At 44.0% G+C, this 26,890-nt stretch overlaps 9 protein-coding genes across 9 annotated transcripts; 3 read left to right on the top strand and 6 right to left on the bottom strand.

The window, feature by feature from the left end:
- Positions 1 to 2,461: 2,461 nt before the first annotated feature.
- O0I10_009024 (uncharacterized protein) lies at positions 2,462 to 4,106 on the bottom strand (the record flags this gene model as incomplete). Its single annotated transcript, XM_058489022.1, has 6 exons — positions 2,462 to 2,827; positions 2,891 to 3,091; positions 3,157 to 3,359; positions 3,428 to 3,563; positions 3,640 to 3,695; positions 3,752 to 4,106. The coding sequence occupies 6 exons, from the start codon at positions 4,104 to 4,106 to the stop codon at positions 2,462 to 2,464; spliced, it is 1,317 nt and encodes a 438-aa protein (XP_058340248.1).
- Positions 4,107 to 5,773: 1,667 nt separating this feature from the next.
- Positions 5,774 to 7,382, top strand: O0I10_009023 (uncharacterized protein; the record flags this gene model as incomplete). The annotated part of the gene is made up of 7 exons (XM_058489021.1): positions 5,774 to 5,979; positions 6,040 to 6,106; positions 6,167 to 6,436; positions 6,500 to 6,596; positions 6,662 to 6,778; positions 6,830 to 7,124; positions 7,181 to 7,382. 7 exons carry the CDS (start codon positions 5,774 to 5,776, stop codon positions 7,380 to 7,382), a joined length of 1,254 nt encoding a protein of 417 aa, XP_058340247.1.
- A 298-nt stretch (positions 7,383 to 7,680) lies between these two features.
- Positions 7,681 to 10,769, bottom strand: O0I10_009022 (plasma-membrane proton-efflux P-type ATPase; the record flags this gene model as incomplete). Its single annotated transcript, XM_058489020.1, has 3 exons — positions 7,681 to 7,734; positions 7,812 to 10,500; positions 10,573 to 10,769. The coding sequence occupies 3 exons, from the start codon at positions 10,767 to 10,769 to the stop codon at positions 7,681 to 7,683; spliced, it is 2,940 nt and encodes a 979-aa protein (XP_058340246.1).
- A 1,097-nt stretch (positions 10,770 to 11,866) lies between these two features.
- Positions 11,867 to 15,173, top strand: O0I10_009021 (uncharacterized protein; the record flags this gene model as incomplete). Its single annotated transcript, XM_058489019.1, has 15 exons — positions 11,867 to 11,961; positions 12,030 to 12,075; positions 12,149 to 12,287; positions 12,353 to 12,429; positions 12,481 to 12,588; positions 12,648 to 13,166; positions 13,237 to 13,592; positions 13,675 to 13,713; positions 13,788 to 13,840; positions 13,917 to 14,071; positions 14,126 to 14,266; positions 14,325 to 14,468; positions 14,530 to 14,671; positions 14,728 to 14,833; positions 14,891 to 15,173. The coding sequence occupies 15 exons, from the start codon at positions 11,867 to 11,869 to the stop codon at positions 15,171 to 15,173; spliced, it is 2,403 nt and encodes an 800-aa protein (XP_058340245.1).
- Positions 15,174 to 15,896: 723 nt separating this feature from the next.
- Positions 15,897 to 17,853, top strand: O0I10_009020 (uncharacterized protein; the record flags this gene model as incomplete). Its single annotated transcript, XM_058489018.1, has 10 exons — positions 15,897 to 16,072; positions 16,126 to 16,261; positions 16,315 to 16,394; positions 16,450 to 16,541; positions 16,616 to 16,703; positions 16,759 to 16,854; positions 16,917 to 17,123; positions 17,183 to 17,357; positions 17,417 to 17,539; positions 17,596 to 17,853. The coding sequence occupies 10 exons, from the start codon at positions 15,897 to 15,899 to the stop codon at positions 17,851 to 17,853; spliced, it is 1,431 nt and encodes a 476-aa protein (XP_058340244.1).
- A 171-nt stretch (positions 17,854 to 18,024) lies between these two features.
- Positions 18,025 to 18,642, bottom strand: O0I10_009019 (uncharacterized protein; the record flags this gene model as incomplete). The annotated part of the gene is made up of 3 exons (XM_058489017.1): positions 18,025 to 18,197; positions 18,274 to 18,393; positions 18,477 to 18,642. 3 exons carry the CDS (start codon positions 18,640 to 18,642, stop codon positions 18,025 to 18,027), a joined length of 459 nt encoding a protein of 152 aa, XP_058340243.1.
- A 326-nt stretch (positions 18,643 to 18,968) lies between these two features.
- On the bottom strand, positions 18,969 to 20,087 carry O0I10_009018 (uncharacterized protein; the record flags this gene model as incomplete). The annotated part of the gene is made up of 1 exon (XM_058489016.1): positions 18,969 to 20,087. The coding sequence occupies one exon, from the start codon at positions 20,085 to 20,087 to the stop codon at positions 18,969 to 18,971; it is 1,119 nt and encodes a 372-aa protein (XP_058340242.1).
- A 673-nt stretch (positions 20,088 to 20,760) lies between these two features.
- On the bottom strand, positions 20,761 to 25,959 carry O0I10_009017 (uncharacterized protein; the record flags this gene model as incomplete). The annotated part of the gene is made up of 9 exons (XM_058489015.1): positions 20,761 to 21,022; positions 21,080 to 21,245; positions 21,301 to 21,904; positions 21,968 to 22,146; positions 22,201 to 22,904; positions 22,962 to 24,319; positions 24,387 to 24,689; positions 24,753 to 25,063; positions 25,275 to 25,959. The coding sequence occupies 9 exons, from the start codon at positions 25,957 to 25,959 to the stop codon at positions 20,761 to 20,763; spliced, it is 4,572 nt and encodes a 1,523-aa protein (XP_058340241.1).
- Positions 25,960 to 26,457: 498 nt separating this feature from the next.
- O0I10_009016 (uncharacterized protein) lies at positions 26,458 to 26,808 on the bottom strand (the record flags this gene model as incomplete). Its single annotated transcript, XM_058489014.1, has 2 exons — positions 26,458 to 26,547; positions 26,629 to 26,808. 2 exons carry the CDS (start codon positions 26,806 to 26,808, stop codon positions 26,458 to 26,460), a joined length of 270 nt encoding a protein of 89 aa, XP_058340240.1.
- Positions 26,809 to 26,890: the final 82 nt, after the last annotated feature.

The raw sequence follows: 26,890 nt of genomic DNA, 5'->3' as shown, positions 1-26,890 counted from the left end.
CTGCACCTTGTGTGAAAGTTTCACGATCAAGCTTGCCAATCCCAGATATCGCAATGTCGCCACCAGCCAAACTGGATCTGGGGGTCGACCTCTTCGACGACGACGACCAAAAAATATTTTTTGGGCTGTTTGCGACATTGAACGCGGAATTTTCACACAAGGTGCAGTTGGCCAAGCCGAGCACATTGCTCTAATAAAAAACCCACGTTTCATTGTAAAGTTTGGAGATACAGGCGTCTTTATGTCTTACCTATGCTGTAAGCGTGATGGAGTTGCTTTTTCCTAGTGGATGGTGTCGGCTGCATTAACGGAAAGATGAAGAGCTGAGTGAAACGGCACGTGGTGGTTACACAGACCACGTCCTTGACAGGTTGCTACACAAATGGATGATGATGATGATTGCCTTTTGTGAAGGTACGTAAGTAAACAGCATCCAATAATGAAGGTGTGTCAAGGTATGTATCACATTTGCACGTAGAAGGAAGTCGAGCTGCATAAACCAATTTGTATATGTAAAAAGATACATATACATAGTGAATGGGTCACTCATCCTGGAACTCAATGGAGGGATCTCTTCACTTTTTCTCTTCTCAAGCTCATCCCTCTTCCCACTCCTCCTTATCGCATCACAAAAGCCATATACTTCTTGCATGACCGATACAGTAACCGGACCACCTTTATTATTCCATCTTCGAAGCAATAGTATGTAATCCACAAGCTAGCAACCTCCAACAAGCGTGTAATAAATAAACAATGCTTTATTTCATCTAGCTATCTTGCTATGTACTGTACATTGCCACCACCATCGTCGTAGTCGTCCTCCGTCACCATTCCTACTGGTACTCGTCACCAGTCCTCAATCTCATCCGTCACACCAACATCCAAAAATACACAAGTTGAAAAGAATGGGATCTTGCAGGCTTCCTTTTGAATCTCGTTGTCGTCATCGTCGTCATCGTTGTAGATGGGGTGATCATCGTAATCGTCATTGTTGTGAATATGGTAATCATCGTAATCGTCATCTCTACAAATAAAAACCAACCAAGTTAGATCGTCTGATACCGGGAATGATGATGATTTGGTATACCGTTAGGCGATCCTCTCCAAGGAAGAAAGCAAATCAGAAGGAATTCACAAATCAAATCACCACCATACGAGCAACGTCGGGCGACCCCTTGTTCTTGAGAAAGCACTGCACGAATCACACAAGGCCAGTTCGATCCATGGCAAGGAAGGACATCACTTACGTAGAGGCCAGGCTCATAGCTGTCCTCATTCATCCTCTCCAAAGAAAGAATGATCCCCAATCCAATCCTTCCAATCATTTCCCACCTCATGAAAAGAAATCCTCAAGGGAAAGAACGAGCCTATCACGAGAAGAGCGTGTTGGTTAAACACATTCACAAGCTGTTGCAAATCCCCTTTTACCTCAACACGGTGACCGTGCTCTTCCAACAACCCATCGTCATCGACCCATCAACTCAAACGCAGGCCTATAGAGCCCTGGACGCGTTGCAAGAAGCTTTCCAGCACACTTGGCTAGTGCAGAGCGACGCAGCGACCACTTGATACAGGCTGGGACTTGAACCCAAAGAGATGATGATGATGATGCCCCAAGTTGCATTGCCTGACCAAAGAAACCTATTCAATTCATTATTAGCACACACGCACAATGAACATCCTTTTCATTGTTTGTTTCATTGCACTTGCCTTTTCCATATACACAAGCACCCCTTTGTTGTTGGTTACTGGAAATCGAAAACCATGGTGTAGTATAGTTGAGCCGAAACAAAACGCCAAACGAGCCCACGTCTTGAGACCAAACTTGCCCTCTATACAAGCTAACACGTCAATGGAACAAGTTACGCTGCAACATTGGACTCTGAATGTACCTGTTGACACCAAGCATAGAGCAGGAATAGCAACGAACAAGAGGAAGCAACAATATCGCCATGGCAACCACCAACCACCAACCACGCTCATTCCTCAGCACTTTGACACGCTCACTCCCTGACATTGCATGTTCAGAACTACATTAATACCTCACAGCCAACAAGAGCACTACTTTATAGTACATTACCTTGATCGCAACGTCGTGAATGGGATAAAACAGAGGAAGGGGAAAGAGAAGAGACGCATTGTCTCAAGTCGTGGAGCAGCTGGATCCCGCCATTTAATTTCCCCAGCGAGCTGTCGATGACAGAAGCATGCATGACATTAAGAGCACTGTGATAATGAAGATTAGCCACTAGTAATTTTCAACTTGAGTGTGTGCCATTGTGAACTACATAATACACCTGATAATTGTTATACGCATACACAAAAGGAGCTCATGGTTACGCTGATATATCAGTACAGCTTTTATTACATTGATGTTAAATTAACACAAGGGGGTTTAGAGATGTTTTGAAATGAGTATAATCTTATTGCACTTGAAGAGGGATCCTCTAGTACATATAACTTAGAAGAACAAGGCAGAAACAGCTGCAATCAATGCAGTGATAGGAACGGCAGCAACAATGGATGAAGCACCTGATTCACCAGAAGCCTCTTCACTCATGGAAGAGCTGGAAGGATCAGCGGCACCTTGCTTGGTAGTACCAGAGGCAACGGAACCAGAGCTCTTGGCAGCGCTAGAAGAAGAGGCAGATGCAGAGGCGGTGCTATTGCTGGAAACGGCCTTGCTGAAGGAAGGGAAGGAAATGGTTTCTTCAATGTAAGGGTGGGTGATGTTCATACAGGTGGCAACGTCAAGCACGTGATCGTAGGTCTTTTGGATCTTGGGAAGGTAATCCAAAGCGAGTTGCATGGTGGTGTTGTCGATTTCCTTTAGGATAGTTATGTTAATAATGTGATCTTACCGAAACAGATATGAATGTGGGTTACTTACATGAGTCAAAACGATGTTGCCACTGGTGGCGAAGGTGCCATTGCTACCCATCTCAACAAAGTCTTGGTAGGTCTTCTCAACGGTGGACTTGGGAACGGATTCACCAGCTGCCCAGTCATCGGTGTCAAGGTTCCAGAGCACAGTGGTCAAGTTCAATTGGGTGGCAATCCAACGGACACGATCATCAACATCACCATAAGCCTATATTGTCAATAATGGAATTGTTAGTATTGTACGTTGCTAATGATACCGCGATGATCACTTACAGGACGCCAATGCTTGGGTGTCACACCTGTGGCCATCTTGATAGCCTTTTGGGTGTAGTAGAGCTCGGCAAGGACTTCTTCGTTAGACAAAGTGGTCATCATTTGGTGAGACCATGTGTGATCGGCAATGTGATGGCCATCCTTGATACCACGCATGGCACCATAGGGCCAATCGACAACGTTGGAACCAATGTAGAACATGGCTGAAAGTAAAAACGGTATTTAGTACACGATTCATCTTGAGTGATATGGATGGACAATAAAAACTTACTAGCTTTGAGCTTGTTTTGCTCGAGGAAGTCGTAGAAAGCATTATGCGAGCAGTTAGGACCATCGTCATAGGTAAGACCCCAAGTTTCAGGTTCAGGGCAAGCGTAAATATCAGCGTTGACATCCTTGTGCTTGGGCTATCAAAATTGTGATGATGATAAAAGATCAATACCAATGTTGATGATGATGGAATCTTTAACTTGGATACTTTACCACAGTACAAGTAGTGGCCGACCACCAACAATCAGGATCCTCGGATTCATCATAATCTAAGTAGAGGTTTTAACAATGATATTCAATAGCATGATACTTGAAGACTACTTACCACTCATGTCAACGGAGCCATCCTCAAGCATAACGCGAACGGAGATGTTCTTTGGAGCCTTGTCCCAATCAATGGAGTTGTAAAGGTTCTTGAATTCTTCGGTCTCGTTCATGCCATTGCTGGTAGCAATTTCCCAAGCATTGGGCCATTGGGATTGATCAAATTCGAAATTTTGAGGAGTGTAGTATTGGCATTGAGCAGTAGGATCGAGCGAAGTGGTTTGATCAATCTTGGGTATCGTGATGTTGGTAGGGTCGACTTGAGTCTTGAAGTTCTTCCAGTACTCAACACCAGCGACAAAGGTGTTGGCAGATTGAGCAAGAGCCAAGGAAATGGCGATGGTTTTCACGAGCATGACGGGGGAAATGGGAAATGCGCGTTACAAGGAAAGTCAGGGGAATGAAAGGAAAGGGAATGGAGCTTAAAGAAGTAAGAAAGAAAAAATGTTTAAAAGGGTCCCCTTGCTTTTATATGGTGGTGTTGTCTGTGCCCCTCGTCGGTACCACTTTGACGGAAGGGGGATAAGTTTTCGCCGCCATGAAGCTCGTGCAACATTTATAAAAGTATGTCTCGTTTTGCCCGTTTTTGATAATATCGCCTTAACTGAGGACACTGGTTTGTCATGTCTCGTATGTTACACTGATTTTATTTTGAGTCAAATCCCTGAATGCAATGTCACACAATGACTGTAATGGTAGCTTATGTGTACATTCAATGTTTACATGTTGCAACTTTGAGTTCTGGACATTGCACTAGGTACAACAATGATCATGCCATGGTACTAATATCGGTTCCTTGGTGGACACATTGGTCATCTAATCAAGAATGCTAATGGCTTGTGGATGTAGTATAAAGCGTCATCTACAGCATATCCTTGTAAGCAGCAAATGCGGGCTTGGAGGTCTTTTTTGCTAAATGTGGGTATATACACACGAGTTTAAATCTGAGGCAGAAGCCGAGGCAATAAAGAGACAAAAAAAGCAAAATACTTTCACTCCCCCATTACATATCCGATTTTGCTCCCGAGCAAACACCAAAGTTATATCATGAACATACTTCACCCGCTTTTTCTTGGCAATTACATAGCCATGGCAACTTCAATTGCAGTTTTGGATATTGATTCGTATGCTACACGAGGTCAAATAAGGATATTCATTTTGCTGAAACGATCACTAGTTTGCTTGGGGATTGTATTTACGTTGTCGACATCCTCCCCCCACCTTGTATTTCCTTGCTTACAAAGGTACATAGCACACTGCAATGCTCTCATTCGCGCACACATACACTAACCTCCTGGCCGGAGATTGAGCTGAGTGATGACTGCGTAAATGTATGTTTGAGAGCTAAAGGGAGCATCATTGCCAATTGAAAATGCAACTTTGTTTCAAATGATGGATGTGTTTTATGACCTATACCAACGATCTGGATCAGCTTTTCTATAGTAATGATAGGAGGAATTCTGCCAATAGGGTATATGCATTCAAGTCAGCATCCATCCACGTGGTAGTGCAGCAGATGGTCTATAAACAGCATCAACAAGGGGCGGTGATATCTTTTTCTCTGAGATCATATTGCATGGACCGCCGCTTGAAAGAGGATGGTCACGGTGCGTCCATGTAAAAGTCATTGTGGCGTATTACGTGCTATTGACATCATCTCGAGCATGGTTGTGCTATAAATCATACTGTATAAGGAATGGACGCATTGATTGCAGAATTATGCAGCACTAAAGTCTAGCAACTGTTCTTCAAAACAACGACTCTTTATTGCATGTGAGAGAGTGTGAGAGAGAAAAGAGCACGTGATACGTACATGAAAACAAGCGTGTGCGTGTGTGTAGGACGTATAATGAATGCCATGTGGCAACACAGAAAATGAAGGATTGAGTTTGCTGGGGAAGTAGGAGGCTCTTTGTTTCTCAATGCAGCCACCACCACATGTCTCCACAACAATGACACTCGCCTTGTGTCACCACACTACCAATTTTTACTCTTGCGCAAAACAAACCACGTCAACAGCTTCATGAGCAGGATGCGCATCTTCAACCTCCATTCAGCCGAGAATGCAACGTCGCTACGTCGAGGATCAGTCCATTTCGCACAAAAGAACAAGACCATTCAAACGCCAGCCTGTCTCACATACACATTACGCGGATCGGTACCTCATTTGGTGGCTGACAACTTGAAGCAACTACCTGTCGAGTCCGTTCAAGTATCATTGGATCATTTGTAAGAACCTATTCTATGATAAGCGATCAACAGCCATATTGATTCCATGGTTCATTATAGCGTGGATAAAAAGGAGCCGCCATCATTCAACTATCCACATGGCCTACACAAGTACTTGAACATGCAGGTTTGTCGATCACCTATTGTATTCTTATGCATGGCCATTAATGGGTGATGGGTGTTACAGGATCAATTGTTGTTTTTGGATGTGCGTGATCCCATCAAATTAGCGCCGACGGCTGCCAATTCTGACAAGTTTATCGCTGTTGATACAAATAGTGGTGTGCAGAGAATCACTACAGAGACTTGGATCAAAGCCTTGAATGCATATCGACCCGATTGGTGCGCTCCATTTGCAGATACCGTCAAGGCTGGTGAAGAGATCAAATCGAAGCGGATCATCAAGGGTGTGGATCGCACGTTGCGATGGTTGAATGAATCCTTGCCCAAAGCACAGGTACTATTATTATACGGATGGAAAGGCTGCATACAATGATCCTAAGATCGTCTATCCAATTAGGAGCTCAATATACCCATTATGGCCCCTGTTGTTGGATACAACAATGAGGAAGAGCGTGTGCGTTCAGCTTTTGCTACAGCCGAAAAGGATGTTCAAGGTATGTAGGAAGGAAAGAGTATGTAGGATATGTGGATATCATCTCACTTCTTGTCCATGGGGAAGGTTTCATCCTCAATGCCTTTGAACTCAAGGATGATGAAATTGATAAATGCTTCAAGACAACCATCGACCACTTACCAAAGGACAAACCAAGACTAGCATATGGATTATCCACTCCAGGTAAATTACGACGATTACATAACCATTATGGATAGGCTAATTCTTCTATAGAGAAGATCCTCCAAGGAATTACAAATGGAATTGACCTTTTCGATGGGAGCTACGCATATCAAATGACGGAGAAGGGTAGAGCTATCATCTTCAAGTTTGGAGAAACGGCCGATCTTGAGACCCAGAGCGAGCCTGAAGAAAAGACACTCAATTTGTGGAAAAAGGAGCTATCCCAGACGTTTGATCCCATTGATCCATCATGTAAATGTTATTCCTGCAGCACACCCCATACTCAGGCATATATCCACCATCTCCTCAATGCTCACGAAATGCTTGGACCGCTTCTATTAATGAGGTATGGCTTATTATGGGTGCATGAGAAGACTGGTTGACTTATTATTTTAATGATAGCCATAACGTATACCAGCTGGAGCAATTCATGGCATCTATACGCAAGAGTATTGACGAGAATAGATTTGAGCAGGACATGCAGGCTTTTATGAAAAAGTATCGACATGAGGCTGAGACAAATGGCAAGCTCGAACACAAAGATGAAATAGACGCAGACTCACTCGGCAACCATATTAGTAAGAAACGGCAAAGGTTATCATAGATAGCTTAACAATAAATGAGATTGCAATTTGGGTTATATATAGTCGTTTGCAATGGAGATGGAGATGTGGAAGATAGAGAGTTAAGCCCATATAGCAAAGACTTTTATGCTGCAGGCTCACATCCATGAGCGTTATGATTTCTTTAAATACATTCATCAAAACAAAGAAGCATAACAACCAGGAAGGTGTTACAATTTTCCATCTTATTACATCAACACTTATTATATACACTTCTAATTGTAATAAGCACAAAGGGAAAAGGATTGAAGTAAAAGATACGTGCAATCATGATAAGAGCTATGATCGGTTGTTGTTGTTGCCACTGTTGAGCACTTGAGCGGCTTGACTCGTCTACAACAAAGTACACAATGCATTCATGTTAATTAGTACATGTGCTGGTTGTTTCATGCTGGACCACAAAATTGTACCTGAATAGAAGAGAAACGACGTAACTCCGTTGGATCCATGGACAATTTCTTGTTGAGGCCAAGCAAACGACGACCAAAGTTACGAGGACGTTCGAGAGCACGTAGTGATCGTGTGCGATTGGCATAATAGCGTGCTGATGCTGAGGTGGAAACAATGGATGAGCGTCTCGAACGAGGGGCACCAGCACCTTGTTGGATGGCGGCAGCTGTTGACTTTGGACGGAATACACGTTGCATAGCAAATTTAAGCCAATCGAGGGGAGGAAACCAAACAAAGTTCCATACCCATGCAATGCCTGCCAATGTCCAGCCACTACCTTGAATGCTGGTGAATCCCCATTGTGCATACACTGAGATAAATGTCGCCACAATTTGTGCTAGAACGAATGCACACATGAGCAATGTTGATGGTCGTTCCATAAAAAAGAATCCATGCGAGCGAGTAACAAAAATGAGACCTTGAGAAATGGATGCCACTTGAAGATAAATCACCGCGTGTAATACTGGATCGTTTGGATCGGTAAAGTTTTGCACACCAAAGTGGGTTTGGAAAAACGACGTCTTGTAAAGAACGGCAAAGAACACAATGGTTGAAGCAGCAAGGTAGAGGCCATAGACAATCGCATAAGAAAAGATCTCAAAGAGATTCCAGCTATCAGGGAAAGGTGATGGACGTACGCGATCCTTGGATATGGTCATGATAGTACCATCATTGATGACAGCAATAATCAGCACAAGGAAAGGTGGGAAATCAAACTCGAAAGCAAAGCACATAATAGCAAAACCAACAACGATACGAATGGTGACCGAGCAAGTGTAGATTGAATAATTTCGCATTCGCTGGAAGATACGACGTGAATGAACAAACGCTTCAATGATGACTGATAAACCTGGTTCGGTCAATACAATGTCGGCTGCTGAACGAGCTGCATCGGATGCATCGGCAACGGCAACACCCACATTGGATTTGGAAAGTGCTGGTGCATCGTTGACACCATCACCTGTCATAGCTGTCATGTGGCCCATTGCTTGTAATCGTTCAACAATTTCATACTTGTGTTCGGGATACACACCAGCAAAGCCATCACACTTGAGCACGAGATCATCCACGGTGGTATATCCAGATCCTGGTGGTGGACCTTCTTTGAGAGATTGGGAAAGGTACATGTCATCACCCATGCCAAGACGACGACCGGTTTCTTTTGCAATAGCCAATTGATCGCCCGTAATCATTTTAACTTGCACACCCAATGCAATGGCACGATCGATTGTTTCCTTGGTATCAGAACGAGGAGGATCATAAATGGGAAGCAGACCAACGAGTCGAAAACCAAGACCTTCACCTTCAGGATCTCCACTTGGGACCTCATCCACAGCAACAGCAAGTGAACGTAAACCACGGCGTGCAAATTCATCGACATCTTCTTCGAGCTGCTTGATTTGTTGATCCGTTTTGTTGCGTGTGCACAAATCCATGATGAATGCCGACATGCCCTTAGTAGCACGCATAACTTTGCCATCGGATAGACGCTTATAGGTGATCTCCGTGCGCTTGATAACGGGATTAAACGGCTTGAATTCAAGTTCTTCAATGCCTTCACGAGCTTGCTTACTATCAGGCAATGAGTTGACAATGCAAAAGTCAATGGCATCTTGATTCTCAGTACGCGAGGCATATGATGAGATCAGCATGATTTCATCTGCATCCAATTCAGCATAGCACTTGACGGTGGGCTTATCAACGATCAGCTTGTTCAAGGTCAATGTACCGGTTTTATCAGAGCACAAGATGGTAACAGCTGCCATTTCTTCAATAGCAGTGATGCGAGTGACAATAGCCTTATGTTCAGCAAGCTGTTTGGCACCAATCGCCAAGGTAACGGATAAGACGGTTGGCATGGCAATTGGAATACCGCCAATGAGCAATACGAGGATGTTGTCAATACCACGCCGATAAGAATAATGGAACGCTGCATACATGATGATGATCTCAAGCACCACGAAGATGCCAATGCTGCACAAGCAAAAGTTACCAATGCTTGCCAAAATGGTTTGCAAATGACCAAGCTCATCACCAGCCTCGCCTACAAGTTTGGCTGCACGACCAAAGAAAGTATTGAGACCAGTACCAATCACCACTGCCTCGGCTTCGCCTTGTTTCACCGTTGATCCTGAAAACACCTCATCGCCAACTTCTTTGCCCACTGGTAATGATTCGCCTGTAAGAGCTGCTTGATCGATTGAGACTGCACCATGAGCTGTGATAAGACGACCATCAGCAGGCACGACATCACCCAGCTTGATACTAATAATGTCGCCTGGTACCAAGTTGGCAGCTTCCATTGTTTGCCACTCGCCATCACGTTTAACCTTGCATTCGGGTGCCAGTGCTTCCATCAAGGCCTTGACAGCATTACCAGCTTGACGTTCTTCAAGAAAACCAATCAAGGAGTTGGCCAACAACAACAAGACAATGCCAACAAAATCAGGCCAATCTGGTGGACGGCCTTCGCCGTTTGAAAGAGCAATAGCAACAATGGCAGCAGCTTCCATCACCCATGATAGAGGATTCCACATGAAACCAAGGAATTGTAAGAATGGATTTTGTTCCTTGTGCTCGATTTTGTTGTATCCAAACTTCTCCACACGAGCTGCAGCTTCATTGGAGGTGAGACCTTCAGATGACGTTCTATCAAAGAAAACGAAAAGATGATGGGTGAATGACTGGTAAATGTATGCAGGTTAATGATACAACACTTACTGTAGCAAGACAAAGACATCGCCAGGCTCCATGGTGGACAAATCATACTTGTCTTTGTCATACAACTCTTCCACGGTAAGGTTTTTGATATCAGGAAGATCACGCGTGTTGCGCAACGGCTTTTCATTGGTGACTTCAGCCTTCATTTCGATAGTGCCTTCGAGGACTTTGTCCCCTGGATCATTTTTAGCTGACATGGTGCTGATAGAAGATGAGCTATGGAGACAAGATAACTCTTGGGCACTTGCAATGTGTATCCAAAAAGTGACAAGAAGGGAAGGAGGAAGAGGGGAAGGGATATGAGTGAAAGCTTAAAGTGGTTGATTTGATCTCCACTTTATATAGTCGAGGTTCCCACTCGTTCGCTGCAGGCATGTAGAAAGAAAAATTGTGAAACAAAGGATGTTGCTTGCAAATGGGGAGGATCCCGTTTGTGATTCATCTGATCTGCAAAAACACATCGCTTCATCACACGTGCCTCCCGCCGAGTTGCATATGCCACTCTTTCGTACATATCCTTTTCTTGCGCGTGCTCATGTTTCAACCCATACTTAAAAAACACTGGACTCTAATGAACGCTGTCAATAACCTGAGCAACTTTATTGTTATCGTGCAAATAGCACTTTCATCGCAGCGATATCATGTAAGGAGCATCTTCTTGTTGAGTGCTTGGCACAATTGGCCTGATGTGTTGCATCAACAAAAAAAGATGCAATATGACGCTGGCTCGATGAACGCTCTTTGTTGACCAACAACATGGAGGAGGAAAGTCATCTGACGATGGTTGGCTGGTGGTGATGGTGATGATAACAGGCAAGTTGTATGTATAGATCATCCCTTTTTGTCATGTTGTAAGCAAGCACCATGTTTTTCCTTTTTGGTCTACTACGAGGTGCATTCTTTTTTCCCGTTGATAACATGCATCGAGTCTCTCCTTGCCAACCTTCTTTTTTTATTTCTTTTTAACCATACATGGCTGTAAATGGTGGGAAACATCCAAAAACTCACACGTTTATCTAACCTGCAGTGTTTGATTGCTGGTTGACCAATGTGATAAATGCCTCATGTACCGGTATACTGGATTTTTTTCAAAGTCGGGTATCCTCTGATGTATTTCATGCAAACGGGTGGTCAATGATGGATAGTACAAAGGACGATTTGGTTGTGCTTTTGATGCTCCGATGAGCAGTGGAGGTGGTGGTGGTGGTGGGTGGAAGGGCTATCATTGAAGTCTTTCACAGAGGTTCACCCGCTCTCCATATACGTTGCTGTTTTCTCACTCTTCCCTCTTCCAATGAACCGCGACGACGAAAACGAATTCATTGACATTGACGACGACGACAATATCTCCAATGAACCTTCAACGATACCCACCGATCAGACACTCACGTGAGTCGATCGTCAGCTATTGTACCCAATCCTGATCAACTGACGCGGTCTCCCCATTCTCCAACTAGGACCATATCTTCAGAATCGGTTGATCCACCATTGCACTTCCATAATGTAATATAGAATGCTTTATCCCAGTTCTCATTCTAGCAAGAAAGCTAACGTCAGGCACAACGCTTCACCATAGGATATGGACGATCGATCGCGAGAGCTGATTGAACAAATGCTTGCCGAGGAACAGTATTATTACGGCAACGATACGCTAGCGACCATGTCTTCTCCAAGCAAACGTAAAAAGCAGCCATCAAAGAAACCAAAGCCTGAAGGTTTGTTGTTGTCTTCATTATGCGTTTGTATGCAACCATGCTTCATTGTACTTATTTCATATCAGCAAGATCATCCGCATCACTTCCATCACACAAAACACGTTGGGCTGCCGATGAAGATGAACGATTACGTGAGGCAATAGTAAGTCAAGGATGATCGATAAGAATAGGATGTTGATGTTGGCATGAGTAGAACACACATGGCCATGGAAATTGGAAGGCAATTGCCAACGATGTCAAGACTCGAAATCCTTTACAGTGCAAGAATCGAGCAAGGCATTGGACGGCATCTGACAACAAGGTATTCAATCACGTGGTATCGTTGGATGGATGAAAAGCTGATTGATTTCTATGTTATAGGCATCCAAAGTCGAGTCGACAAAGAGCCAAGATACCACCATCCCAGAAACCGTCATTGAACATTCTCCAAATAATGATACTGCACCCAGATTGGAGACAACGCCATCAACGCCACTTAATACGGATAACGTCGTCATGGATGAGGACGATGAGGATATATCTATTACTGAAGGATCGGATGATGATCAAGAGGTGCCAGACATTCATTTTACCGAAGAACAAGAGGATGTGGAAGTGAAGAAGGAGGAAGAGGAAGAGAAGATCGATACCATGGATGAGAAGGATGTCATTGCGGAGACAACAGAGGAAAGGGATTCGACTCCAGAAAAGGAGGAGGTTTTTTCCAGCAAAACAGACGACAATTCAATTGAGGATCATACCACAACATTGAAAGAGGAAGAGGATCCGCATCCAATAGCGACCGCTACGATACCACTGGATCCTGATGAGCCAAAGGAGGTTGACATCAAAATGGAGGAAAGCGAGATAATGGATCAACATCAGGATGATTCTGAAACGGTTAGTAGCTTGGAGTGATCTCATGGGAAGGCACATGCGCTTTTTTACTCATATTGTGTGTCTCATATAGCAATTTGACAGATACGTTATCGGGGAAGATGAGAAAGCCAACAATCCAGAATGGTTCAAGAACAAGGCATCAAAGACACCTGATCGCTATCTTAAGATTCGCAATCATTTACTCGATGGATGGAAGGCTTGTCGACCTCGCTATCTGACCAAAACATCAGCACGAAAGGGCCTTAAGGATTGTGGTGATGTGAATGCGATTGGACGTGTACACGAGTATTTGGAAAGCGTGGGAGCCATCAATGTCGGTTGTATCAACAATGCACCACGACCACCCAAGCGAATAGCTCAAAAAACATTCGATGAGGATGAGGGTGATATGTTTGCTGCAGCAGATTTGGTCATTGGCTATGAAGGGTAAGTGGCGTCGTCGATACCAGCAGCACGTGGGAGAGAGAGAATGATGCAATTCCGTGTTGCTTATACAAACATTTACTAGGCCACGAAAACGGAAAGTTCGAAATGAACTTGGAGAATGGTACGTCATATGACCAACTGGAATGCTTCACTCCAGTCGAGTCTCACAAACATGTTGTGCAACACTTACAACAGGGTCGATCCAAAAGAGCTTGAAGGACGTGTTATTGAACATGGGAAACCAAAAGGTAAAAAAAATTAGCCAAGAGCAAGCGCAGCATTGAGCCCCTTGATTGCATCATACTTATTGCTTTATTGTTTCAGACATGTCACGACCTAAACGGATAATCAAACGACCCAAGCATTACAACAGCGATGAGTTTGGCCGCGGCTATGATCCCTTTCGTCTTGTACCAGTGGATTACTACAGCGACGAAGATCCTGCACCATTCAGAGTGGAGATAACAAGCGATGCATTGGTATGTGCTAATTTTGTATGCCTGTACCTTGGTAACCAATCAATGCTTTATTAGCTTGTGATGGATTTTCATTCACATTTGGCACATACCGAGATTATTGGTTTACTTGGAGGCAACTATGTTGTACGAGATGGAGTGAAGCTTCTCAAGGTCCAGAGTGTATTCCCATGTCGTAGCACGAGTACTGGTATTCAAGTAAGTGGGATTAGATCACTGATGGAAAGCACGAGATTAGGGCTAATGATATTCCCAGTGTGAAATGGATCCGGAATCTGAAATGAGGGCACGTGAGGTCTTTGCAGAGCAAGGGTATGGCGTTGTTGGCTGGTACCATTCGCATCCTACTTTTGAACCACAACCAAGTATACGGGATATCGAGAATCAGACATCATATCAGGTAGAGTGCCATGTGCGCATACATATTATACAAAGCTAACGACTAAAGTATACTTTGTTAGACTCTCTTTCGGCATCAGGATACTGGAGACGAGCCATTTATTGGAGTGATTGTCACACCTTACGATCCAGACATTGTCAGCGATCATTCAATAATACAATATCTACACATCAGTCCTCGCTGGAACGAGACCAAGCAATTTAGTGAGTCAAAGGATATGGTATTTGGGTATGGCTATCGGGATTAACATGAAACCTAGGACTCCCATACGCATGTCGTCGCACTGTAATCCAAACCGATCATATATCACCCAGTGTCATGAAAGAATTCGAGCACTTGATGGAAGAGTTCAAGGATTATGAGCAGTAAGTGGGAAAGAGATAATGGGGAAGGAGTGCACAAGACATTAACATGTTGCACAGCAAAGTGGATATGCATGAAATTTTCCACGAGACCCGAACCAGGCTAGACAAGCTTTTGGATTCATTACGAGCAAACATGTTTTTACCCTCGGAGGATGTGTCTCAATACTTGGATCAAGTACGGCACTTGATTACACGATATGACCCGCCAATTGAAAAAGATCAGCCATCTCAGCAAGACAACAATGACAACAATCCTACTCCTATGAACACCGCCAATCCCCCCGAAGTAGATACAACCACCACCACCACCAGTAATAGCACCACCATTTGCACCCAATAAATGTAAATAGCAATATACATTAAATATTGTGCACCAGAGAGTTCTCGATCTGTACTACTAGATGATGGGTGTTCTACAGGATCAAACGGATGAGAGGTGTACGTATCGTGGTTTGCCACGTGGCTAATCTACAGCCTTTCCAATATAGCACGTATGCTTGAGGATAGAACCCATACATTCAAATGAGCTGTGGCATACTATGTAAGATGATCCATCAATTCCTCGTTACATGCCAGCTTGGCTTGCTACCATGCAACATCAAACAAGTGAGTGGTTCATCTATCATTCATAACCACATTCAAATGAATTTGAAACAATGGCATGTACGGCAAAAGGATTATGGTGAAAATACACAATGAAACTTCATTATCTCCCTTTATGAGCTAATTGAAATGACCAAATGTTGCAGGCAGGAGCTCACTTCAATGATAATCACGCACCACTCTTCTCCCTCCCTCGCATAATCAATTGTGTGCAAAACAAAGAAACCATCATGCGATTGTATACATTCTTCTTGTAATTGACTCTTATGCAAACATCTAACCAAAGCTATTCGATGCCTAATTTTGATGCCTATCGATCAATGCTGACTAGCTACGTAAACCTACGATAAGAGATTCAGTTCTAGTAACGTGATTTGCTGCTCTCTTTTTAATTGACCGAAAGCACCTTCACAAAGAACCACCGCATAGCCGGTCGTACCTGACGCTTTGTTCGCTCAAAATGGCCATCACCTTTTGGATTACGGCAACGTTGGTGGCAACATGGCTCATTTATCGGTTTATCCGTTTACGGACGCTCAACAATGTGGAACTGAATCGGCAGCGTATACTGGGATCGCTCGGCAACCCATCTCTTGACACTGAACCTATTTTCCTCGGCTTTTTCCACCCATACTGGTAAGCTCATCAGCATACAACAAGAGCATTGTCATTCACCTTTGTTTCGACAGCAATGCAGGAGGTGGTGGTGAACGCGTCTTGTGGACAGCTATTCGCGACGTTCAAAAGGAGTTTCCTCACGTTATTTGCGTTGTGTACACTGGCGATACCGATGCTACCAAGGAGCAAATGCTTTTCAAAGCAAAGGTATGCCATCAACCTATCAACTATTGGCGTATATTGATACAATGATTTGGTAGGACAATTTCGGTATTGACATCAATCCTCGAACATTAGCGATTGTCCCCTTGTATACACGATACCTTGTTGAGGATGATCGGTAAGACTTGCACACGCTTGTATCAATAATCGAAAGGCTAATATCCTTTGTTTAGTTATCCTCGATTCACGTTGATTATGCAAAGTCTGGCATCCATGGTGATGGGTTATGAGGCAATCAGTCGATTGGTGCCTGATCTTTTCTTTGGTAAGTACATCCGCATTAATTACATCTCATCATGCATACTTGTACTGAACTTTCTTCACGCACGCTTACTATAGATACCATGGGCTATGCTTTCACATATCCAGTTGTTCATTACCTTTCACATGTCAAAATTGCAGCCTATGTCCATTATCCAACCGTCAGGTAAGATTGATAATCATGATCCATATTTGGCCCACTCTTATATCCAATTTACTAGCTCAGATATGTTACAACGTGTGTATGAGCGCCGTGGCCAATACAACAACGACGAAAGACTAGCACAGAATGCTATATGGAGCACTGGTAAAATGATGTAAGTATCAAGGAGAATGAGTAGCAATATCAAAGGGCCTTTGTTGACTTTTTTCTTTGCAGTTATTACCGCATCTTTGCACGCATTTATAGCTGGTGTGGATCGTTTGCCGAGGTTGTGATGGTGAATTCATCGTGGACAAAGGGACACATTGACAGTCTTTGGCGCACCGACGCCGATATTGTGTATCCACCATGTGATACGGATCGCTTGAACGAGTACAGCCTTGAGGGTCGTAAACAAAAGATCGTTAGTGTGGCTCAATTCAGGTACGTGAATCATTGGATAGCAACCATTATCATCGTTAATGTAACATTTTATTCTTTAGACCAGAGAAAGATCATTCAATGCAAATCAAGGCATTAGCTAAACTCTTGGAGAAGCATCCTGAATGGAGAGATACGCCTGATTTTGAGTTGGTTCTCATTGGAAGTGCACGCAATGAAGGAGATGAAAATCGAATCAAGAATCTACAGCAAGAAGCCAAAGATTTGGGAGTACAGGTAATAATGGATATAGGTATCAAGCAACGAGTCATATTGAATGAGCGGGTTCTTTGTAGGACTATGTACGATTTGAAGTGAATGCGGCGTTTGATGTACTTGTTTCCAATTTAACCACGTCCAAGGTTGGCTTCCATACAATGTGGAATGAGCATTTTGGTATTGTCGTTGTTGAATACATGGTAAGTAGCAGGGATCTTTGGATAACGAGAAGACGCTAATTAAGATGATGGAACAGGCAGCAGGATTGATCCCCGTAGCCCACAAATCAGCAGGACCAAAGTTGGATATTGTCACTGAATATGATGGAAAGCGGACTGGATACTTGGCCAATACTGTTGATACGTTTGCCGATTGTTTGCATGAAGCACTCTCGTTATCGGATCAAGAATACAAGGCAATGGCATCCAATGCTCGAGCATCAGCGTCGGATAAGTTTACTGAAGTCGCCTTTAATCGAGATTTAATGCGCCCCTTACGAAGATATCTCACATGAACCCATAATAATGACGTTTTTTCTGTTTGATCCGAGAAAAAAAAGCAGAGACAGATTTTTTATATGTTGGCTCAAACACACATTTTGTTGATGGGGGAAAATCTAGAACGAGCGAGAGAATGGCAAGGAGAGGGAAATAGTGGCGATGGCGTATGAATGAGATTGAGATGCTTATGCCTGCTCTTCAGCCTTCTTATAACCCTTGAAGAACGAGTCTCTGTAATCCTTCTTTTCCTGTTGAGTCTTTCCATCCATGAGACCCTTGAATTCACCAGAGGCTTCGTAGGCGTACATAGTAGCACCAACACCTGCACAAGCAGCGCACATCTTGGCAATCGAATGGGCTATTATCGTATAAGGAATGTCGTCAGCTTGTTTCTACTCCATGGCGTTTCCCATATGTATGTCTTGTATACTTACTCTTAAGACCAGCCACCAAACCAGCGGCACAACCGGCAATACCAGCATTCAATGGATCGCTCTCACCACGGATATTCTTGGAAGCGCACTCGGTCAACGAAAAGATACCACCCATGGCAGCTGAATAAAGCGTATATGAATAGGTCGAGTGTCAGCAATACGAATGGCGAAAGATTAGACGCATTGCGCGAGTGTTTAATTACCAAAGAGCGCGATGGTGCCTCCTGTTCTGGTAAAGACGCCTTTAGCGCCTTCGGTGTGCTTTTGTACAGTGTTCTGCATGGCGGACACGACGAGACCGAGAGAGCCGGAAATGACGGTAGTCTTGCCAGCATTGTAAAGGCAATCGTTGTTATCGTTGGCGGTCATTGCGTGTTTGTGGTGTGCAGAGTGGGGAGGTTCAAGTTTGTGTGTGCGGTGGATTGGGCAGCAATACCCCTCTGAAAAACAAAATTGAACGTCATCCAAAAAATCCAGCGGGACTTTTTTCCCATTTGTGATTGGCAGACGGATGCGGATGGCTTTATTGTGTGTAGTATGATACTATGTGTGTGTGTGTGTGTGCAAATGGAAACTATATACAAAGCCGTAATACGACGCAAAAAGGGGAAATGCATGTATATCAATGATGATAGTAATAGTAGAAATGGAATGCAAAAAGAGAGATGCAGAATAAAGGAGGGGTCCTTATATGCTTATTTCTTATTCTTGGAGGAGGAAGAGGAGGTGGAGGAAGAACCAAACAATTCAGGATGCTTCTTTTGTTGATGTCGCTTAAGTGAATCCTTCCTTGAATAATCCTTGCCACATTTCTCACAAGTGAATTGCCAACCTGACATAATAGCAGCACCCATGTGCATAAAAGGCATTCCCTTGTGCACAAAGAAAAAGTGTCGCCAAATATCCCTTTTACGTGAAAACGTCTTGTTACAACCAGGTACGATGCATTGATGGGTCTCGCTGTTGGAATAAAGCGTGATCGCACTTCCAGATGAGGAACTAGTACGACTACGATATTGATAACGCCCATTACTACTACGGCTGTTGCTTCTGCTTAAAGGACCACCACCGCCACCCATGCTGCTTCGACTGGTTTTTCTGCTCAAGCTAGTCATTGATGCTTGCTGAGATCTCCATGCTTGTAGGGCATCCGTTTGTTGTAACAAGTATCCATTGCTTGTGGCAGCTGTAGCAAAAGTAATAGATCGACCTTGTGTATTGTATGTTGTGGTGTCATTGTATTGTGGCGTCGTCGCTGCTATCGATGTATCATCGTATTGAATCGTGGTCGGTGATGTCATAGTCGTTGGTAATGATGGTAGTGGATCTGGTTGTGGAGGAGGAACATGTTGTGTTGATGCCATGGATGCTGTGTTTTCAGGGTTGTATAGATAAAGATGAGGTGAAAAATCCAAGGTTGAATATTGCATTTGCATGGATCCTACATGTGGATCCACTAGATCGTTTTCTGGAGTCGTTGTGGTATAGTTATCGTACAAGAAAGGTGGATGATGCTGTGGTTGAGAAGAAGAAGAAGAAGGTTGTGGTGGTTGTGGTGGTGCTGATGGTATCATATTGGTAAGCTGCGGACGATACTCGTTATACGTGGGTGTTTCAGAGGGGAGAGTTGGAAAAGAAGAGGTTGTAGTCATATGGTGCGAGTCCTCGTTGATGATATTGGTATTGGTATTGGTTGTGGTGGATGGTGTAGGCCCATTTTCTATAGCATCGATTTCTTGAAAGAGTTGAGAAAGATCCCCCAGATATACCGAACTTGAAAAGTGCGAGGGGGTGGGTGCAGGGCGGGAAGCCATGGTCAAACAGGGCAAGAACAAGAAGAAAGAGAAAAAATTAGAGGACCGATTTCTCATTTTTATATCACTTGTTTCGGCTCAAATGAGTACAAACGTTGAGTGGGCCGTCCTTTCATCCTTCCCGTGGTTCCATTGACGCCAATGCAAACAACGCCCTCTTCAACATGGCCTTTTGCAGCATTGAAAATAACCTTAATGTGAGTGAGTGGTCTTATCAAAAGTAGTTTTCTTCCACCACCCCCCACCTCCTCAGATTAGCGTTGCTTCATACCACCAATTTGTCGGTATCACAATCACTCAGCCTCATGGCTCTATGTGCGACCATTGAGCTTGACCAAGTCATTGACGTTATCTCTCTCACGGATCATGATCCCCGGTGTCATTTAATCAATGATGATACGAACGTATGTATGTATGCTTATGTATTTCATTTATAAGCTGTAAATCCCATTTTTTCATTGCATTGCTCGAGATGCGGGTTATATGATATCCTCATTGCATTGTAACGTAAAAGGCAAAATGTCGTCGTTATCTGAAAGTTGGTAAAGATTGCTGATGAATGATGATAAACATTTGGAAACATGCACATGATCAAGTTTCTTTGTTGGTATGTATTCATCACTATATTCATTGTAGGATTATTGCGCTTACAGAGATAATGATACTGCTACTACTACTTTCTGCCAAACAATCCACGGCTAGTCGAGCTGCCATTGTCGCCACCATCTGAAGAAATATCCATTCGAATATGTACCTCACCCGTTCCTTGGGGTTCCAATGGCAACCATCCTTCATAAACATTCTGGTTTTGCAATAACTCGGCAACATTGACAAAGCAATCACCAATATCAACATCGTTGAGCGTGTTCTTGTCCTTGATTTTAATGTCGAGGATGGAGCTACCACCATTTAGAGGTGCTGAGAATGATTCGTTCCTGGAAAATGTAAAGTTTAGCTGATGATCATTGGATACATTATCTCATTGTCTATACCATTCAGGTTGTAATGTCTTCTTCACATGACGGGTCTTGTGAACAATCTTGTTGCCCATACGTACACGTGCGTAAGGATCGCTTGTACCACTTCGATCCATGGCCTTGAGATTTCTGGCACCCAACAATGATACATTCAATGTACCAGTTAATCCACCACCTTGGCCTTTTTATCGAATTTAGTCAAAGCTATTCAATCACCCTTATACGAAATCACATACCTTCACCCATGGATTGTCTTGGAACAGCACCAGAGTCAACGCTAGCTCTACCATCGTGGTTGGTACTTGTGGTGCTCGTGGTAGGAACAGGAGCTGGAGCTGGAGTGGTGGATGATGAATCTGAGCTTGCATCGCTTGCCTTGTCCTTTTTGCCGAATCGACCAATGCCTCGAATACCACTACCAATACCGCTTCCGATAGCAGATACGCCACCACCAATAGCAGAGACACCGCCGCCAATAGCAGAGACACCACCACCAATGACTTTGCCACCTGTGCCGATCACCTTGGTGCCAGCACCAAAACCTGCACCGACAACATCCTTGCCAACTCCAAAAGCGGCTCCTGGTGCAGAAGTAAAGATCTTGGTCGTAGAGCTGAGAAGCGTTGTACCAGTGCGTTTACGAGCCAAAAGTTGTGGCGACCATAACATACGAAGGCGAATGGTTGCACCACCACCCAACGAAGCTTCAACATCCTTGGCGGCAAAGCTCTCAAGTTGTTCTCCATCAAAAGCCACTTCACATCGTCCAAGCAACGTGTCCTTGCCAATTTGATCCCAATCATACACTTCAGCAACAAGCTTGACGCCAATACGATTTGCCTATCCAATAACATCATTAGGATCCATCTTGTCAAAAAAAGGTTTGCAGCTTTCAATACGTACAACTGGTACAGTGAATTGCTCGTTCTCGAACTTAGGATTGAGTTGCTTCTTGTAAACTTCAGTCTTGTGAACCTTGACATCTTCCATCAAAAAGACAACAAATGGATCACTGGTACCAGAACGATCAGCCGATGGAAGGTTGCTTGCACGAATAGGTGTCACTGTCAAGTTTCCTTGGTCTAGGATAAAACGTTAGTATACGTAAAACCACCCAAATGACATGTAAGACTTACTCTCAAGGCTCTCCCTAGGATCCAATTTGAAGTTGACAACAGGGGTGAACTTGAAGCTCAAGCGAATAGTAGCACCATCGCTATCAATCAAGCGGTAGCTCTCACCCTCCTCATTTTCTTCATCGGTCTTTTCCATGATGCGTCGCACAATATCACGCACAGAGCTGGTGAAGTAACCAATTGTTGAATCATCCTTATCATCATCGCTGCTAGGTCGAATGCGCACAACGACTCGAGAAAAGTCCATTTCCTTAACAAAAGCATCACCGGTTTCGTTGAAAGGTAAATCAACACCCTTGATTTGAGCGGTACGCCATTGTGGGTCATTGGAGTCAACAAGCACTTCAGCAAAGCCCTTAACACGCTCCTTGTACTTGGCACCATGGATAGTGACCGTAAGAATACCCGATTCATATGCAAGGTAATCGATCTTTTTCTCCGCATTGTACTTGATAAGCTCGCCATGAAGATCTGATTCGGGCAAATCGGCAACTGCAAGCTGGTCAGCTTCCTCAGGTGGAGTTGCAGGTGGTTCTTGACCATTAGCGACATCATCCTTGTTGGCTTCCTCCTTGTTTTCTTCTTTCTTTTCCTCCTCCTCTTTCTTTTCAGGTTGGGGAAGTTCCATCATTGGAATGAATGAAGCAGCGAAATGCAAACGACCCTTGCCCTTACGACGTTCGGGGCTCATTAAATCCACCCATCTAAAATATCAAAGGTCAGCTTGAGTTATACATCAGGATCGTGAAAGATATACATACTGGTCAATAGGCTCTGTAGGCTCATAGTACACTTGACCATCCTCGGTCTTTACTTCCTTGACGATGTCCTTGAGAATAAAATCGTAGAGACCAAGGGACTTGTCCTTTTGGATGTCGTTGTAATCCATGACTTCAAAGATCAAATCTTCACGCATAGAGTGAACGGGGACATAAATGACATGGTCCCAATCAGGATCCAAGTTATCATCAACGCGCTCACTTGCACCACGCAATTGCATAGCTGACAAGACACGAATGTAAGGATCGGATTTGCCACCAGTGAGAGCTTCAACGTTCTTGAGATCACGTGCACCAAAGAAATGAAGGCGAGCCACACCAATAGGTGGACGATATTGAACACTACCAAGACCATCTGCAAATCCAGTCATGACGATAGGCTTCCACATGGCACTCAAATGGATTTGACCAGCACCATCCTTAAGGTTCCACCAGTCAACACCATCCTTGATATGCTCTTGCTCCAAATTGAGCAAGCTTGAACGCCATCTTCCAATCACCTCGTCATCCACAAACTCCTTGCTATTGACGACATTGACACCCAAGTCCAACTTGGTCTTGTCGGCAACAAAGACTTCGATAAACTTGTCCCAACGAGGATTGACACTACGCTTGAACACCTTGGTACGCAATTTTTCTTGACCATTCACTCTCACAATAGCATAGGCATTGGTATCATCCTTGCCGCCAATGATAGGAAGGCCGAACCCACTGCTTCGAGAAGTATCACCACCCAAAGCCTTGCACTCGTGCACTGTAAAGCGAAGCACACCGCTGTTGGAATCGGGAGGTGGAACAATGGTGCCATCTTCTTGTTTCTCAGGCTTGGATACAGGGAAGTAGTGCATGTCACATTTGACTTCGCCCACAGGCTTTCCAGAACGCAACACCACCAAGCTAAGACCTTGGGCAACGTTGTTGGATTCATTAAGTTCCTTGAGATCAAAGTTGGCGACACCAACAGCTGTGTCTTTGCGGTTGCTGTTTCTATCCATGACTTCGAGATAGATGGATTCATTGAGGTTGTTGAGAAGCAAAAAGTGGGTCTCGTTCCATTTGGGATTGTTGGTATCTTCAATAGCAGTTGTGCGTCCAAGCTCAGCATTATGGATGTTGCCAACATGGAAAGTGATGTAAGGATCCAAGCTGCCGAACAAATCGCTGGCTTTGAGATTCGAAGCGCTGTACACGGTGATAGCCAATACTCCATTGGCTGCTGTAAGGTCTGTGGTGCCTGCCATCATGCCAGCAACATCAAGAGTGTATACATTGGGAGCATACATCATTGGACCAAGCGTTGCATGCACTTGCTCTTGCACAAAGGTCTGTAGACCAGGGATCTAAAAGAGAAACAAAGGATGAGTTCACGTGTTTTAAGGATGGTATAATAAATCACAACACACTTACATTGTTGATATCAAAACCAAATGTTTCACCACCAACAGGCTTAAGGGAATAATCGAATTGGGGCTTTTCCAAGAAAGAGGCTTCAACCGTTTTGACATGAGGGAACTCGTTAAAGAGCTTAAACTTGAGACGCATGGTTCCACTGAAAGCGAGATCCTCCAAAAGCACTGGCATACCAGCACCAATCATGCCTTTGCCCACACGGATGGTGAGGATGATCTTGGGATTGACCTTGGACTTGAGATCACGTTGGGTCAAATCGAGGACATCGTTGGGAATAAAAGAGACTGACCAATCCATGCACTATGATATAAAGTTTAGCACAACATTGAATGATAATAGGATCTTATGCAAGATGATGCATACCACGACATTGGGTTCCGTTCTTGGATAAGTTTTGATACCATCGATGCGGAAGGGCTTTGTACCAAGAGTGAAGCTGCTCAAGCGAATCGAATCAAGGAAGGAGGGAGTGTTCTCAATCAAGATAGCATCAGCAATGCCAATAATCTGAGCGGAGAGTACAGGCTCGTAAATAAGCCAAAAGCGAGAGACAAAGTGGTTGATCCAATCAGCTGACTCGATATCCGTTTCCAATTTGTTGCTCATAAGTTCACGTTGAATATCATCTCGAACATTACGACGCAATCGACGCATCGAAGTTTGATAATAGGTTGCTATAAAAAAGTTTAGGTGATCAGTAATGGGATCGTGGCGCGTTATTCCCTCTCTCTCTCTCATCCTCCTTGTCTCTCTTTTTGTGGACAATAGCCCAAATAGGCATAGTGCCATCCATCCTTCTCCCCTTGGTTGCCCTCTCATGCCCTTTCCGCCGAACCATCAAAGTCCCTAGTGTGTCCTTGGCAATCCAAGTATGATCTCACTTACCCAAAAATGCACCCACGACAAGACACATCATTAGACCACCACCAAACTTTGTGAGCAACCACGTAAACACCACCGAAAACACCATAACGCCGGCGTTGTGATACCATTCACCGTAGTACGACTCGTTGAGGTATTGTGCGAGGAGGTCATTGGAAAGCGTTTCCGAACCATCCGAGTTACGTGATCCTTTGTACATGTCCACCAACGCGTCTGTTGAAAACGTCTCCTTGAGAGCCTCCATGGTCTTTTCATCTCCAGGATTGGGTAGTGTGGAAAAGGCTGTCCATCCAACTCTGGCAGGTGGAAAACTTCCTGGTGTCTTGTTGCTGGGGGTAGCAATAGCAGCACTTGGCTCATTATCATCATCGCTCGCTTGTTTGGCTTCAGCAACAGGCTTGGCGTTGGCGTTTGCAAGCGCTTGCATAACTTGAGCCGTGTCACTTGTACCAAGGTCCGTTGCTAAATGACCAGTGCGATGCTTTTCTTGACTCTTGCTAAACGCTTCTGATAAACCAGTGTGCTGGATACTGTCTTCGGCTTGAGCGCGCTTCTGTTCAGGTGTCAAGTCCTCTGATGCTGAAATGGCTGCATTCGCGACATGAGGTTCAGGTGTCTTTTCAGAAGAAGGCAACGAGGAATCGCGTTGAGGAACGGTTTGTGGTGGTGAACCGTTTGAGTCGGCCATTGTTTTTTAAGGAACAAAGAGGAGAAGAAAGAAAAATGAAAATAGAAAGAAAAGTGGGTGTTGATGAGGATGAGAGGAACACTGTAAAAGGAAAGACAATGGGCGGGTACACATGCATCGGCTTCTCAAAACGACCTTCTAGTCTATCGGTGATCTCTTACTTTTTACGTGGACAGGAGCGAGATGTTGATGAAATGTAAAATAGGGATAAAAGGGGGGATTTAGCTTATTACTTGATATTCCAAATGCATTCATAAATATGGATCCTTTCATTTGACATGATACCTTTCTTTCTACTTTGCTATTCTTATCATGTACTACTTGCATCAAAAGTGCCACTGTGTGGTCGATGCGTAGCATACATCCGTGCTCTGGGTTGCGGCGTTAAAAACACATGCAGCTTCTGAAACATAATATTCCAAGCTATCGGTGCTCTATGCCAAGCATTTACATTACAACAACAAACGTTGTGCTATTCAACGTAGCAAATATTAGCTTTTATTTGGAATCTCTTCGGCCACCAGGGAAATGGTGTTCCGAGTTGTGGCTAAGATTGACACCATATTCACGTCGCCAATAGTTTTCGGCCTATTAGTATTACACCACGATAAACGTAGTTATTGTTAGCAGCCTTCTTGTTACATCATGTATGTACAAATGTCACATTACCTGTTTACGTGGTTCATAGAGATCATTTTCCATGCCTCTCGATCCTCGACGTGCCATTGCATGTGGGGTCATATCATTATTCTGTCCAAGCTCTTCTTTCTTTTTATTGCGGTTGGCAAAGGCTGTTGCTCCAGCTATACCAGCAGCTCCTAAGGCGAAAAATGTTCCAGGTCCTGGCATGATGATAAGGAAAAGTTAAAGAGAGTAAAACAACGCATGATGAATCACAAGGGAAAGCCGTTTTTATTCATGTTGCAAGGGT

The sequence above is a fragment of the Lichtheimia ornata genome (assembly GCF_029851405.1).
Source record: "Lichtheimia ornata isolate CBS 291.66 chromosome Unknown scaffold00050, whole genome shotgun sequence".
NCBI lineage: Eukaryota > Fungi > Mucoromycota > Mucoromycetes > Mucorales > Lichtheimiaceae > Lichtheimia > Lichtheimia ornata.
This window is presented reverse-complemented; position numbering and strand designations above follow the sequence as displayed.